The sequence below is a fragment of the Rhinopithecus bieti genome, unplaced genomic scaffold (assembly GCF_001698545.2).
Source record: "Rhinopithecus bieti isolate Rb0 unplaced genomic scaffold, ASM169854v2 scaffold_10589, whole genome shotgun sequence".
Classification (NCBI taxonomy): Eukaryota; Metazoa; Chordata; class Mammalia; order Primates; family Cercopithecidae; genus Rhinopithecus; species Rhinopithecus bieti.
In genome coordinates, this window is record NW_016807065.1 from 3522838 (window position 1) to 3538477 (window position 15640).

The following is a 15640-nucleotide window of genomic DNA, read 5'->3' on the forward strand; positions in this document are numbered from 1 at the left end:
AAAAAAAAAAAAAAAATAGCAATAATAATAAAATATACAATTCAATGGTGTTTCATATTTTTACAATGAGCATCGGTTGTTTGTGTGTTTTGTTTCACTGGGTTTGGTTTTAGAGACAGGATCTCACTCTGTTGCCTAAGCTGGAGTGCAGTGGTGTGATCATAGCTCACTGCAGCCTTGAACTCCTGGGCTCAAGCAATCCTCCCGCCTCAGCCTCCCAAAGTGCTGTGATTACAGGCATGAGCCACCACACATAGCTAGATCATCAGGTTTAAAGTTTACATCTGAATGAAATTAAATATATTTTAAAACAAGTAATTCAAATAAAAGTACAAATCCAGTTTCTCACTTGAGCAAACCCCATTTTGAGTGCTCAGCTCTCACCCACGGCTTGGGGCTACCATTTCAGAGATGCGGATATGTTTTGGAGATTTCTCTTCCTACATGTAGATCTCTGAGTCAAACTACAAACAGAATGCAAATCATTAAATAATGGTAACTCCGGCCAGGCGCAGTGACTCACGCCTGTAATCTCAGCACTTGGGAAGCCGAGGTGGGTGGACCACGAGGTCAAGAGATCGAGATCATCCTGGCCAATGTGGTGAAACCTCATCTCTACTAAATATATAAAAATTAGCTGGGCATGGTGGTGCATGCCTGTAGTCCCAGCTGCTCGAGAGGCTTAGACAGGAGAGTCGCTTGAACCCAGGAGGCGGAGGGTGCGTTGAGCCGAGATGGCGCTACTGCACTCCATCCTAGTCACAGAGTCTTGCTCTGTCTCAAATAATAATAATAATAATAATAATAATAACAAAATATGGTAACTCCCAACCACCACGATCATCTGTCATTTATCACCATTGACAGCGTTTAGTTCATAGGCTTTTGCAAAGACAGGCTGAGTTAGGGAGAGCTCCTGCAGTGAGGACTAAGAGCTGAGATCCAGGAGTCTCGCCTTGTCCACTCCCCGACCTTAACGCTCCATGTTCTGTCTCTGCCCGGGAAGGGATCTGTGTGGCAGACCCCTTCGAGGTCACAGTAATGCAAGACTTCTTCATCGACCTGCGGCTACCCTACTCTGTTGTTCGAAACGAGCAGGTGGAAATCCGAGCCGTTCTCTACAATTACCGGCAGAACGAAGAGCTCAAGGTGGGTCCTAGCATGGCAGAAGCTTCATGGAGCCTGCAAGGGGGTAGGTAGCCTGTTGCACACACACTTGCCCTGATACTTTCTCTCCCTGGCAGGTGAGGGTGGAACTACTCCACAATCCAGCCTTCTGCAGCCTGGCCACCGCCAAGAGGCGTCACCAGCAGACCGTAACCATCCCCCCCAAGTCCTCGCTGTCCGTTCCTTATGTCATCGTGCCCCTAAAGACCGGCCTGCAGGAAGTAGAAGTCAAGGCTGCCGTCTACCATTTTTTCATCAGTGACGGTGTCAGGAAGTCCCTGAAGGTCGTGGTGAGTGCTTGGGGCACCCACAAACCCTTGTCCTTCAGAGAGGGTTCCTGGTCTTCCTACTATTGACTCAGGTCGCAGATCCAGGCTCTGAGACGGTAAGAATCATAGTGTCTGGCTTAGGAAATTTGGCAGTCCCAGAATTTCAGAAGCAGAGCCAGGATTGTGGTAAAGTGAGTGAGATAACCCCAGGCATAGAATTTTAGGGGGTGCTGAAAAGCTCATCAACCATCACCAATCAATAATTTTTTTGTACTCAATTCAAAAGATTATTTATTTATTTATTTATTTGTTTGTTTATTTATTATTTTGAGACAGAGTGTCACTCTGTTGCCCAGGCTGGAGTGCAGTGGTGTGATCTCGGCTCACTGTAACCTCTGCCTCCTGGGTGCAAGCGATTTTCATGCCTCAGCCTCCTGAGTAGCTGGGATAACAGGCATTTGCCACCACGCCCGGCTAATTTTTCTATTTTATTGTATTGAGACCCTGTCTCAAAAAAGAATTCAAAAGATTATGTTATTTCCTTATTGATTTATAACTTTCTGATAAATTCACACCACAACACAATAGGTAGGTGTTTATATGGCCTCCTCCTTCTACGGAGGGAAGCTGAGGCACAGAGAGGTTAAGTAACTGGCCCCTAATCACACAACTGGGGGCAAGGGGCTGGGGTCAGATGCTTTGACACCTATGCTAGGGTAAATCTTTTTTTTTTTTTGAGACGGAATCTCGCTCTGTCGCCCAGGCTAGAGTGCAGTGGCAAGATCTCGGCTCACTGCAAGCTCTGCCTCCCGGGTTCACGCCATTCTCCTGCCTCAGCCTCCCGAGTAGCTGGGACTACAGGCGCCCGCCACCATGCCCGGCTAATTTTTTTGTATTTTTAGTAGAGACGAGGTTTCACTGTGTTAGCCAGGATGGTCTTGATCTCCTGACCTCGTGATTCACCCACCTTGGCCTCCCAAAGTTCTGGGATTACAGGCATGAGCCACTGCGCCTGGCTATGCCAGGGTAATTCTAAGGACAGTGCCCTGCTGACCATCTGTGTGTCTGTCTGTTCTTTTATTCATCCAATGACTCCCCCCACCTCCAACACTGCGTAGCCGGAAGGAATCAGAATGAACAAAACTGTGGCTGTTCGCACGCTGGATCCAGAACGCCTGGGCCAAGGTGAGCCAGCTGCAGGGGTAGGGGCTGAGGGGCTGGCGGGGTGAGGGGGGGAAGCGACCTGGGTTTAGTGAGGTAGGATAGAGCAGGAGGGAGCTAGAGCCATCGGTGTCTCTCACTCACCCTGCAGAAGGAGTGCAGAGAGAGGACGTCCCACCTGCAGACCTCAGTGACCAAGTCCCGGACACGGAGTCTGAGACCAGAATTCTCCTGCAAGGTGAGCTGCCCTTGACCCTGACCCCATGGGTCTCAGTAGGGCATGGAGGGAGTCAAATTCCATCTCATTCTGGAAGTGTTTAACCCATATCTTTCTCTTCCCCTTCAGCTAGAACAGCCCATCTGTGATCTGTTTTCCCTTTTTTTTTTTTTGGAGACGGAGTCTTACTCTGTCACCCAGGATGGACTGTGGACTGGAGTGGTGCGATCTTGGCTCGCTGCAAGCTCCGCCTCCCAGGTTCACACCATTCTCCTGCCTCAGCCTCCCGAGTAGCTGGGACTACAGGCACCCACCACCATACCGAGCTAATTTTTGTACTTTTAGTAGAGACAGGGTTTCATCATATTGGTCAGGCCGGTCTCGACCTCTTGACTTCAGGTGATCCACCCATCCTGGCCTCCCAAAGTGTGGGATTACAGACTTGAGCCACCACGCCCAGCCTGGTGTGACGATTAAATGAGATACTCTATGGTGTTCTCTTAGAACAGTCTGGGAAGTAACATTAAGTGCAATATAAATATTCCTGAATATTATTACTGGAATTATTTTACTGCTGGTGAAACGAGACCCAGGGACCAGGGTGATCGCGTGAAGCATGTCCCACTCCGAACAGTGCAGACCCCCGAACAGCCACTCAGCCATGCAGCCTCCCCTCCCCGCAGTCACATCCTCCCAGCACTCTCCTGTCCCTGACCCCTTCGACCTGGCTGGTTGGGAGGCTGGAATCCCCCACCCCAAGGTGGGTCACCTACCCGGCTTGAGCGACGTCCTCTTCCCACCTGCTGCAGGGACCCCCGTGGCCCAGATGACAGAGGATGCCATCGATGCGGAACGGCTGAAACATCTCATCGTGACCCCCTCGGGCTGCGGGGAACAGAACATGATCAGCATGACGCCCACAGTCATCGCTGTGCATTATCTGGATGAAACGGAACAGTGGGAGAAGTTCGGCCTAGAGAAGCGGCAGGGGGCCTTGGAGCTCATCAAGAAGGGTGGGCTCCCTGCCCCTCTTGGAGACCCCAGGGACCCCTTTCCGAGCGCCCCGCTCCCTTAAGACCCCACCTCATTTCAAGACCACGCCCTCCCCTGAGGCTCCACCTCCTCTCCTAGCCACTCCCCACATTTGAGGCCCCACCTCTTCTCAAGGCCACGCCCTCTGAGGCCCTGCCTCCTCCCAGGCCGGGCTCATGAGACCTTGCCTCTTTTCAAGACCAAGCCCATCCCCTGAGGCCCCACCTCTTCTCAAGACCAAACCCTCCTGTGAGGTCCCACCTCCTCTCCCAGCCACTTTCATCTGAGGCCCTACGTCCTCTCCAGGCCATGCCTCTTCCCTGAGACTCCACCCCATGTCTGAGACCCCTCACCGCCCTGAAAGCCCCCCACCCTCAAGATCCTTCCCCTCTCTGAATCCCTTGTCCTCTGAGAACTCTTCCCCCTCCTCGCTCTGATCCCCCACCGCCTTTCAGTCCTTCTCTCTTTAAGGTCCCCTCCTCCCAGAATCCCTGCCCGACCCTGAGCCCCGTCCCCTCTCTGCACCCCGCCGCTGCCCTTTCTGGCGTGCCCCCTCTGCTCAGCCTCGGCTCTTTTGGGGGTTACTCTCTCTTCCCTACAGGGTATACCCAGCAGCTGGCCTTCAGACAACCCAGCTCTGCCTATGCGGCCTTCCTGAACCGGGCACCCAGCACCTGGTGAGTCCCAACAGCCAGCTCAGGCCGTGCAGACCCTCCACTCTCAACCCCCAGCAGGGCCTGGACCCTGGCCAGGGGTGGTCCCCTAGGCCAGCCTTGCCTAAACAGCCCTGGACTTGCAGAGTCCAGGCAGGCGCTGGCTGAATGACCAGCGGTCATTTAGCAACCTTAAGCACGGACCGCATGCAACAGCTGGGTCCTGGGACCTGGGAAAGCAAACGAGGCAAACTGGGCCAGGCCCTGGTCCCTCCCCACCTGCTCATTGGCTGGGTGGCATGGCAGTCTCTGGATCTCGGAGCCGATTGGCTCACGCTCTGTGCCCACCCCCAGGCTGACCGCCTACGTGGTCAAGGTCTTCTCTCTGGCTGTCAACCTCATTGCCATAGACTCCCAGGTCCTCTGCGGGGCTGTTAAATGGCTGATCCTGGAGAAGCAGAAGCCGGATGGAGTCTTCCAGGAGGATGCGCCCGTGATACATCAAGAAATGACTGTAAGAGGCTGGGATGTAAGGCAAAATGGAAGAGAGGGGCTCCTGAGTCTCACAGGATGAACGCGAGAGAGATCCTACCTCCATGTACCCACCGCCCAATTCTCTGCAAATATTGGGGTGGGGGTGGGGGCAGGGAGATAAATGAGCCAGAGGCATCACTCCAGCGTTGCAAACACCAGAGACCTGCGAAGCCCAGTGCAAAATGAAGATGCATGGCCCCTTGCTCAGAAATTATTAAGCATTTCATTAAACCAAGTGCAGGGGTCCTGCCTGGGAATCCCTTTCTCACACTCAATCCAGCAACACCTGCATTCTCCCATGGTGTTACAGGAATCACCCCCTTCTCTCCATCCTCATGGCCAGCCCCTGGTCCAAGTAACACTCTCCCCGCCCCTCCTTATTTGGAGACCGTGTAGCAGCCACCTCCTGGGCATCATCCTGGTGGCCCCCACTTTTGTGGGCTCTCAGACACTCATCACATAGCAGCTGGGGTGATTTTTTCAAATCCAGTTGGATCAGTCCTTAGAAAGTCCTGTGGCTCCCTCTATAGCTCTTAAACACAAAACTCCTTCAAGCACTGGTTCTCCAAGTGTGATCCTCAGACCAGCAGCAGCAGCAGCAGCAGCAGCACCCATGACTTACTAGAAATGCACACTTTGTGGCTGGGCTCGACAGCCCATGCCTATAATCCCAGCGCTTTGGGAGGCCGAGGCAGGGGGATGGCTTGAGCCCAGGAGGTCGAGGCTGCAGTGAGCCATGATCATGCCACTGCACTCCAGGCTGGTAACAGAGCAAGACCCTGTCCAAAACAAAACATATTCTGAGACCGGACCCCAGACTCACTGAATCAGAAATTCTAGGGGCAAGACCCAGGAATCTGAGGGGTGTGTGTTTATATGTGTGTGTGTATGTGTGTTTGAGATGGAGTTTTGCTCTTGTCACCCAGACTGGAGTGCAATGGCCTGATCTCGGCTAACTGCAACCTCCACCTCCCGAGTTCAAGCAATTCTCCTGCCTCAGCCTCCTGAGTAGCTGGGATTACAGGTGCCCTGTCCACCATGCCTGGCTAATTTTTGTATTTTTAGTAGAGACCGGGTTTCACCATGTTGGCAAGGATGGTCTCAAACTCCTGGCCTCAGGTGATCTGCCCACCTTGGCCTCCCAAAGTGCTGGAATTTCAGGCATGAGCCACTGCACCCAGCCTAGGAATCTGAGTCTTTAAAAGTGCCCCCATTCCTCCAGGTGATGCAAATGTGTGCTTGAGATGGAGAATCACTGCCTCAGTCTCACCTTTCAGGCTTCCAGCCTTCCAGCCTTTCTTTTCTTTCCAGGCTCCATCCATTGATAGGAGCCTTGCTCTATTGTGCTATAGGGCCTTTGCACATGCTATTTCTGCCACCTAGTATGCTAATCCCTGCCCTCTGTGACAGTTAACTCCCTCAGGGACACTTTTTCTGACCTCCCCAACTGGGTCACACTCCCACACTTCATTCTCACTGCTATGTCCTCTTCCCCTGCACAGAACTCATCCACTTTATAAGTATATACCTCTTGGCCGGGCGCAGTGGCTCACACCTGTAATCCCAGCACTGTGGGAGACTGAGGCAGGTGGATCACCTGAGGTCAGGAGTTCGAGACCAGCCTGACCAACATGGGAAACCCCATCTCTACTAAATACAAAAAATTAGCCAGGTATGGTGGTGCATGCCTGTAATCCCAGCTACTTGGGAGGCTGAGGCAGGAAAATTGCTTGAACCCAGGAGGCAGAGGTTGCAGGGAGCCAAGATTGCGCCATTGCACTCCAGCCTGGGCAACAAGAGTAAAACTCTGTCTCAAAAAAAAATATATATATATATGTATATATATACACATATATGTGTGTGTGTGTGTGTGTGTATGTATATGTGTGTGTGTGTGTGTGTGTGTGTGTATATATATATATATATATATATATCTCTTGAGGATCTGGGTGGACTATATCCATCTTCCCTACTAGAGAAATGCTCTGTGAAGGCTACAGCCTATGTCTGGTTTTATAATGGATCAAACCACTGGACCCATTGTGCCAGCACAGAGGCCCTTCATTGACATTTGCAGAAGGATAAATGATTGCATGAATTAATACTAAGAAGTCTGACCTTCATGGGGTAGCGGGGTGACACCTAGAAGACACTCAGCCCTGCCCAGACCCCCTGATTCTGAACCTGCAGGGGGGATGACTGGCATGTGTGGACATACCGGTGACCCCATCCTTGCTTTCTGCTCTCCATCCCAGGGTGGATTCCGGAACACCAACGAGAAAGACATGGCCCTCACGGCCTTTGTTCTCATCTCGCTGCAAGAGGCTAAAGAGATTTGTGAGGAGCAGGTCAACGTAAGTGCCCCCCATCTTCCTACCCTACCCTACCTTACCCTATGCAGAGCACAGCCACCTTGGAGAATGAGAGGTTGCCTTCGGGGAATTTGCAGCTCTCCCAGTGCAATCATGTTAATACCTAACATGTATTGAGCACTTAACTCATCTAATACAGACCCCGTCTAATAGTTTCACATGTTAAGTCTCATAATCCTTTTAGCAGCCTGAAAGGTAGGTTACTCTTATTATCCCCAGTTTGCAGATGAGAGAACTGAGGCACAAAGAGATCAAAGGTGGGGATTCTTTCTGTCTGCTTTAGCATTTTCAGAGGGTTTTCCGCCCATTTCCAAAAGTGCTTTCTACATCATTGCTACACAATCAGTACGGTTGCATCCTTGCTGCTTCTTTAAAGAAAACTTGGGATACAGAGCTGAGACTGTTTCCTTAGTCCAGAGGATCTTTCAGGTGATTTTCAAAGGGATCCATGACTCCAAACAGGAAATGGTGAAAACCGTTGGCTCATCACTGTCTCTTTTTCCTCTGGTTTTGATTCTGAAGCAGAGAAGCTTGGAAAGATGGGCCCCCGAGAGTCTGGAATGCCTTTGTCGGCTTTATTGTGTTTGTTTTGTTTTGTTTTGTTGTGATGGAGTCTCTGTCACCCAGGCTGCCATGCAGTGGCATGATCTCGGCTCCTGCACCCTTCGCCTCCCGGGTTCAAGGGACTGTCCTGCTTCAATCTCCAGAGCAGCTGGAATTACAGGCACCCACCACCATGCCTGGCTATTTTTTGTCTTTTTAGTAGACATGAGGTTTCACCATGTTGGACAGGCTCGTCTCGAACTCCTGACCTCAGGTGATCTGCCCAGCTTGGCATCCCAAAGTGCTGGGATTACAGGCAAGAGCCACTGCACCAGGCCTAAGTCGTGTATTTTTAGTAGAGACAGGGTTTTGCCATGTTGGCCAGGCTGGTCTCGAACTCCTGATCTAAAGTGATCCACCTGCCTCAGCCTCCCAAAGTGCTGGGATTACAGGCGTGAGCCACTGCGCCTAGCTGATCGTGGGGTTTTGAGTGAGTTTTTTAACCTTTAGCTTTCAAAGTGGGAAGCCGAGGATTACACCCCTAGCGAGTGGCTTCTCCCCTCTTAGGAAAAGAGATAGAGGGGAGGGGCCAGTGAAGAGAAAAACAAACACAGGGGCTGTTGCCTCTAACACCCAAGAGGGACCAAGGCCTTGAGAGAGAGAGAAAGAGAGAGAGAAAGAGAGAGAGAGAGAGAGAGAGAAAGTAGCATGGGGGTGGGGGACTCTGGGGTCAGCCAAGTCTGACTTCAAATCCTGACTCACGGGCACTTCCACCCTTGAGCCTCACTCAGTATGTGCATCTGTAAAATGGCGGTAATAAATAATGATCTCTGTATTTTTAGGCCTCTGAGTTGTCCCAGATATAACACACATGTGACCTAGATTATACAAAAATTGATGGGGAATTTATGTTCAGGGTCCAAAGATATCAAATACAGAGATGAAGGCAGCCTCAGGGACTCTGCCAGGATGCTTTGCTCCTCTCTCCCATCTCCCTCATTCTGTTCTTGGCCAATGATTAGAGAAAATACCAGATCAAGGTTAGGGCCTCCATATTCCCAGGGAAGGACTCTGATTGGCTCAGCCTGGGTCAGATGACTACATCTGGACCAATCAGCTAAGGACAGAAAGTAGGTCTCAGTGGGCAGACATGGCTGCTTCCACTGTGGCCACCTGAATGGAAAGGGAGAAGTTCTTACAAAAGGAGTGGATGTCAGAGAGGGAAGTGGGCAGGAAAAAAACATTTGTTTCTGCTACAGCATGGCAGCATTGTAGTAGAGTATAGCACAGGCTGTGAAACCGGACTCCTGGGGTCAAGATTATGCTGTAATCCCAACTACTCAAGAGGCTGAGGCAGGAGAATCACTTGAACTAGGGAGGCAGAGGTTGCAGTGAGCCGAGATCACACCACTACACTCCAGCCTGGGCAACAGAGCAAGACTCCATCTTAAAAAAAAAAAAGTTAAATTTACAGAAATTTTTCAAGCTGGTCATTAAATACAACCATTATTAAAAACTAAGTATCAGGCTGGGCACAGTGAGCCTGTAATCCCAGCACTTTGGGAGGCCAAGGCCTGCAGATCATCGGAAGTCAGGAGTTCAAAACCAGCCTGGCCAACATGGCAAAAACCCTTCTCTACTAAAAATTAACCGGGTGTGGTGGAGGGGCGCCTGTAATCCCAGCTATGCAGGAGGCTAAGGCACAAGAATCACTTGAACCCGGGAGGCAGAGGTTGCAATGAGCCGAGATAGCCCCACTGCATTCCAGCCTGGACCAGAGCGAGACTCCGTCTCAAAACAAAACAAAACAAAACAAAACAAAACAAAACAAAACCAAACCCAGCCAACCAACGAAACAAACAAAAAACCTAAGTTATAAAACTTACAGTTAAATAAATTCTATTAAACACAAAGGTTAGAAACACTCCAACTCATCACTTCTTACGCCTTACTCCCATAATCTATACTCTTGGGGTTATTTATGTGTATTGGATCTGTATAGTGAAAATACTATATAATACTGTGCTACTGCAAAGCTCTTCCCAACTCTACATTCAATGTTGCCATATTGGTAGCTTGAAATCAGTGATGGAAGTATTTACACCATGGAAACGAGGAAACAGTACACCTCATGTCTTCCTTCATCCCCAGAAGGCTGGCTTTGGATCCTAACTCTGCCACTTACTTCCTAGGTGGTCTTTGCAAAATTACTGCATCTCTCAGGGCTCAGTATTCTCAACAGGTTTTTATGAGATTAAATGTGCGGCTATCTGAATGACACAGAGTAAGTGTGAGCTATGATGATGAAGAAGATGATGATAATGACTGGATGAGGTGTTCACAGTGGTGTACCAAATCTGGCCCATACTAGTTTATGAGTAACAATTTGGAGAATATCTCCCCAACACTTTGTTCAGTGATGTCACATTGACACTGTGAAATTGGTCCTGGTGGGGGTATGTACACGACAGAAATTGTCAATCATTATAAACCAAGGATCTGTCACCCCTCCCACTGGAGAGCTGGTTGTTAAACATTCACCAGCACACCATGGGGTACATGGATTTCTCCAGATACATAATAGATATTCAGCAACAAGGCAGCTCATGGTGGCTAAAATATCTGGGAAATCCTCAGAAATGGACAAATCTAAGACAGATATATCCCAAGGATAGAAATCCCTGATTCTCAGGAAGTGCTGCTCGTATGATCCTTACTAATGTGACAGTAATGCCCACGTGACCAGAGAATCTGATCCTCTTTCTCATAGAGCCTGCCAGGCAGCATCACTAAGGCAGGAGACTTCCTTGAAGCCAACTACATGAACCTACAGAGATCCTACACTGTGGCCATTGCTGCCTATGCCCTGGCCCAGATGGGCAGGCTAAAGGGACCTCTCCTCAACAAATTTCTGACCACAGCCAAAGGTGAGGGATGGCCTGGAGGGGTGAAGGGAGATGCATGGCTGAAGCTTAGGGCAGGAGATACTGAGCTGGGATGCATGGCTTTTAGCTGAGCTGGGATGGATGACCCTAAGCCAAGCTGGGATGGATAGTCCTAAGGTATCAAGCTGGGATGCATAACCCTGAGCTGAGCTGGGATGCATGGTTCTAAGGTTTAGCAGGTCCTCATTGTAAACCACACAAGAAGGTTTGTTGCATCATTCATTCAACAAATGCGTATTCAGCATTCATTTCAAAGGGAGAAGTGAGAGTTGATGAAACGAGAAAGGCAAGGCAGGAGCCAAATAACTGAGAGCCTTGAATATCAGCCAGGACACCCGAACACCAGGAAGTCTAACATGCATCTCTTTCTGAGCTTTCTCTGAGCCATCCCCAGGCTGGACAGAGCAGTGAGCACTGGGGATGGGGTGTCCTCTTTGCAGATAAGAACCGCTGGGAGGAGCCTGGTCAGCAGCTCTACAATGTGGAGGCCACATCCTATGCCCTCTTGGCCCTACTGCAGCTAAAAGACTTTGACTTTGTGCCTCCCGTCGTGCGTTGGCTCAATGAACAGAGATACTACGGTGGTGGCTATGGCTCTACCCAGGCAAGTGGCCTACAGCCCCCAGGCACATGCATCCCTGTCTCCTGTGGCTTCCCACCGGCCTCCTAGAGAACACATTGAGGCCCCGCGAGGCAGTTCTTCTTTCCCACGAGCCAGTGTGATTGGAGTGGAATTGAGAATCAGTTTTCTTAGTTGCAAACCCATCTATAGGTTCTAGAATACAATCTGGATACTCCAAGCTGTGTGTTGAGCCTTCTTCTTGCCCCAGGTGTCTAGATCATGTTCTCAGGGCCCAGGTTCAGGTCTAAGCCTCTCTCTCCACCTGGTGGGTTCTAGACCAGGTTTCCAATTCCACTAGGCTCACAATGTTACTCTGTATCACTGGTGGGCTCTAGACCAGGTTCCCAGTTGTACTATCTCACAATCTTATCCTGTCTTGCTGGTGGGTTCTAGACCATGTTCCCAGGTCTACCAGACTCCCGACGTCATAGTGTCCCACTGGTAGGTTCTATACTATGTTCCCAGTTACCCTAGGGTATTATGCAAACCCTGTTCTAGGCCATGGTTTCAGTAACTTCAGGCTTCAGCAACTTCAGGCTCCAGTTGACCTCCTTTCTTTCTGGTGGTCTGTCAATCACGTTCTCAGTGTTACAGTGTCATTTCTGGGTTGTAGATTATATGCTCAGTATCCTCTGGCTACAGTTTTATTCTCTTTTTCATGAGTGGGTTCTAGACATATTCTCAGTGTCTCCAAGCCCTGGCCTGACTCTATCCTCTTGATGGGTCTAGACCACATCCTCAGGGTTGCTAGACCTTCAGTCTCACATCTGGACTTTCTGGTGGATTCTGGACATGTTCTCAGCATCTCCGAATCCTGGTGTAAGTTTCTGTCCCTTGGAGAGTTCTGAACATGTCCTCAGAGTTCAATAACCTCCAATTATTACTCCTGCACTCGCTAGTAGGTTTTAGGCAACTCTTTGATGTCCCAGCTCTGATTTGAACCTCTTTATCCCCCACTGGATTCTAGACACTTCCCCAGGCTCCTAGGTCACCATCTTTCTCTCTCATGGGTTCTAGGCCACCTTCATGGTGTTCCAAGCCTTGGCTCAATACCAAAAGGATGTCCCTGACCATAAGGAACTGAACCTGGATGTGTCCCTCCAACTGCCCAGTCGCAGCTCCAAGATCACCCACCGTATCCACTGGGAATCTGCCAGCCTCCTGCGATCAGAAGAGGTATAGTCACCCAGCCAAGCCCTCCTCACTCTTGCTGTCGCCCTCTACACCAGCCAGGATTTCCTGGGAAGCAAGAGGGAGGGGAGGTGACCATCATAGGCAGTAGAAGGCTTCATTCCCAACATGCTGTCGTCTCTCTTTTCACTCTGCAGACCAAGGAAAATGAGGGTTTCACAGTCACAGCTGAAGGAAAAGGCCAAGGCACCTTGTCGGTAAGGAACAGAAACCCACACCTGCCTGGCCCACGCCCCTCTGCCCCAGAGGGACCATCTCCTCTTGTCCTCAGTATTCCTAGTCCTGTGGCCTGACATTATGTCTCCTCTCCCATCTTACCAGGTGGTGACAATGTACCATGCTAAGGCCAAAGGTCAACTCACCTGTAATAAATTCGACCTCAAGGTCACCATAAAGCCAGCACCGGAAACAGGTAAAAGGAATCAAGGCCTTATCTGTCACCTTCCTCCTACCCCTCTTCTAATTTCTTCCCCCCTCCTGAATCAACACACAGGTATACCCTCTCCCATCTTTCTGTCTTCTGTGTTTCTAGAAAAGAGGCCTCAGGATGCCAAGAACACTATGATCCTTGAGATCTGTACCAGGTAAGAAGCTAGGTCACCGGGGTTCATCTTGGCCATCCCTCTATCTCTAGCAAGAATTCTTGCAAATAATATCCATGATATTCAATACTTTCCAAGTACACTGTGTATCTGATACTGTTCTATGTATCCACCATAAGGTAGAGAACACAGACAGTCCTTGCTTTGCATGTCAATGTGAGACCACAGCAATGACCATGTAAGTTGAGACTGTCAAAGCGTCTTAGCAATCAATGGAGAAAAGTACACTATCATTCCATGACCTTTAAAGTTTTCTTGTTTTCTTTTGAGAGAGATAGGGTCTTGCTCTGTCAGCTAGGCTGGAGTGCAGTGGCACAATCATAGCTCACTGTAACCTCAAACTCCCTGGCTCAAGCGATCCTCCCACCTCAGCCACTCAAGTAGCTGGGACTACAAGCGTGTGCCATGACACCTGGCTAATTTTTATTTTTTATTCTTTCTAGAGGCGGGGCCTCACTGTGTTGCCCAGGCTGGTCTTGAACTCCTGACCTTGAGCATTCCTCTGCCTTGGCCTCCCAAGGTTTTGGGATTACAGGCATGAGCCACTATGCCCAGCCTAAATGTTTCTATTATAACATTTAAAATTATCATACTGCCAGTTATAAAGATACAGGAAAATGAAAGACATAGTAAGATGAGTATTTGACTACACTGTAATTTAAAACATCAGAACATTGAGATGCAAGGTGTATTTTTTTTTTGTATGACACAGAGAGTGCTTTAGTTCAAAAAATGCTTGCTTTCTTCTCTGTATAATTTACAACATGGAGTAAACATCTTTTCTATGCCTTGGTACATTGTCTTGCTCCTTTCTAAGTTTGGATCAGCTTCCAATATTTTATCCTTTGAGCTTTCCATGTCACAAAATTCCTCCAAGAGTTCCCTTAAAGTGACTTTTTATTCTATAACGAACCTTCCTCTGGGACATCTTCATCCTTTTTGTCCCCATGACCTTCCTTATTTATGCTAATACGTTTTGCCTTCACTGAGTTCCTCTACTCCACCTATCTCTCAAATGGCAGCAGGGTCAACATCCCCATAGTCTGCTATTCTTCGATAACTCCACTTATGCCTTCTTTGAAGTTCACTTCTGGTATTGTCAGTTTTCATTTCTTTGCTGCATTTTTATCTTTGTTGGCCAGTTCCCTCTTTTGGTGATACATTGTTGTAAAATCTCATGGGAGTTAGCCACCTGGAGACAGGGAGACAGCACTACACAGTTTGCTGTCTGTACATAAATTGAAGAGCAGAAGCTCAGTGACCAATCACTGATGGACTTCGAAAGGAGTGACAGTAACTGGCCCTCAATTATGATGCTCATCTTTTATTTACGTAGTGATTTCTAGACTGAAGAGTTAGCAACAAAGTTTATACCATGTGCAACTACTCATGATCAATATACCAATGTACTGAAAGTGAACCATGTCACTGGGCTACTAGTGTTACTAAACTGAATCGTGCAAAGTGAGGGCCACCTGTATTCTTGCCTTTGTTTTCTAGAACTGAAGCATGGAGGGGGTCAAACCATGCACCCAATGTTGCTTAGAGCTGGAATTTGAATCCCTGCAGTTGGGTTCAGAGTCTGAGCTCTTAATCAATCACCTTGACCATTACATTACCTTACTTTTTATTTCCTTTGGAGAAATGTTTCCTCAAAACTGTAATGCCCCTCTGTGCTATTGTGGGGGAATCGGAGGCCTCAGTGCCTGACCAGACCTCCTTGTCCAGGAACAGACCGTTGGGGCTGACCCTATCTTGGGACCCAATGCCCTTCTTTCTGCACTATCCAGGTACCGGGGAGACCAGGATGCCACTATGTCTATACTGGACATATCCATGATGACTGGCTTCGTTCCAGACACAGATGACCTCAAGCAGGTATGAAGGGCTCAGGAGCTGGGACAAGTGGAAAGGAGCCTGGGGTATGGAAGAGGCTGCAGGGAGAGAGGGATCCAGGAGGGATTTTTCACAGGCTCCACCTTTCCCCAGCTGGCAAACGGCGTTGACAGATACATCGCCAAGTATGAGCTGGACAAAGCCTTCTCCGATAGGAACACCCTCATCATCTACCTGGACAAGGTAAGACTGCATCATCCTTCCCTGGGAGGCTTCCATGGGCATCTTGACCTCTATCTGGCTGGTCTTTTCTTTTCCTTTCTGCTTTTGTCTCTGGGTCACACTAGCCCTAGGCTAGAGGAGACAAGATCTGTGTTGCTGGGCGACAGGGGAAGGAGCTTGCAAAATAAGGGGGTCAACCCAGCATCTTCTATAAACATCTCATCTTCTGACCATTGACCTCCTCCAGCTTCTTTTTTTTTTTTTTTTTTTTTTT

The 15640-nt window shown here is 49.2% G+C and overlaps 1 protein-coding gene across 1 annotated transcript in view; it reads left to right on the forward strand.

The window, feature by feature from the left end:
• C3 (complement C3) overlaps window positions 1-15640 on the forward strand; it is a 43523-nt gene that overhangs the window by 23647 nt on the left and 4236 nt on the right. The window contains exons 17-32 of the mRNA XM_017880048.1: window positions 1007-1149; window positions 1245-1457; window positions 2555-2621; window positions 2749-2835; window positions 3624-3827; window positions 4448-4523; window positions 4854-5013; window positions 7289-7387; window positions 10719-10875; window positions 11334-11497; window positions 12533-12691; window positions 12844-12903; window positions 13028-13118; window positions 13239-13290; window positions 15099-15186; window positions 15298-15387. Coding sequence (XP_017735537.1) covers window positions 1007-1149; window positions 1245-1457; window positions 2555-2621; window positions 2749-2835; window positions 3624-3827; window positions 4448-4523; window positions 4854-5013; window positions 7289-7387; window positions 10719-10875; window positions 11334-11497; window positions 12533-12691; window positions 12844-12903; window positions 13028-13118; window positions 13239-13290; window positions 15099-15186; window positions 15298-15387 — 1910 coding nt within the window. The remainder of the gene's footprint in view (window positions 1-1006; window positions 1150-1244; window positions 1458-2554; window positions 2622-2748; window positions 2836-3623; window positions 3828-4447; window positions 4524-4853; window positions 5014-7288; window positions 7388-10718; window positions 10876-11333; window positions 11498-12532; window positions 12692-12843; window positions 12904-13027; window positions 13119-13238; window positions 13291-15098; window positions 15187-15297; window positions 15388-15640) is intronic.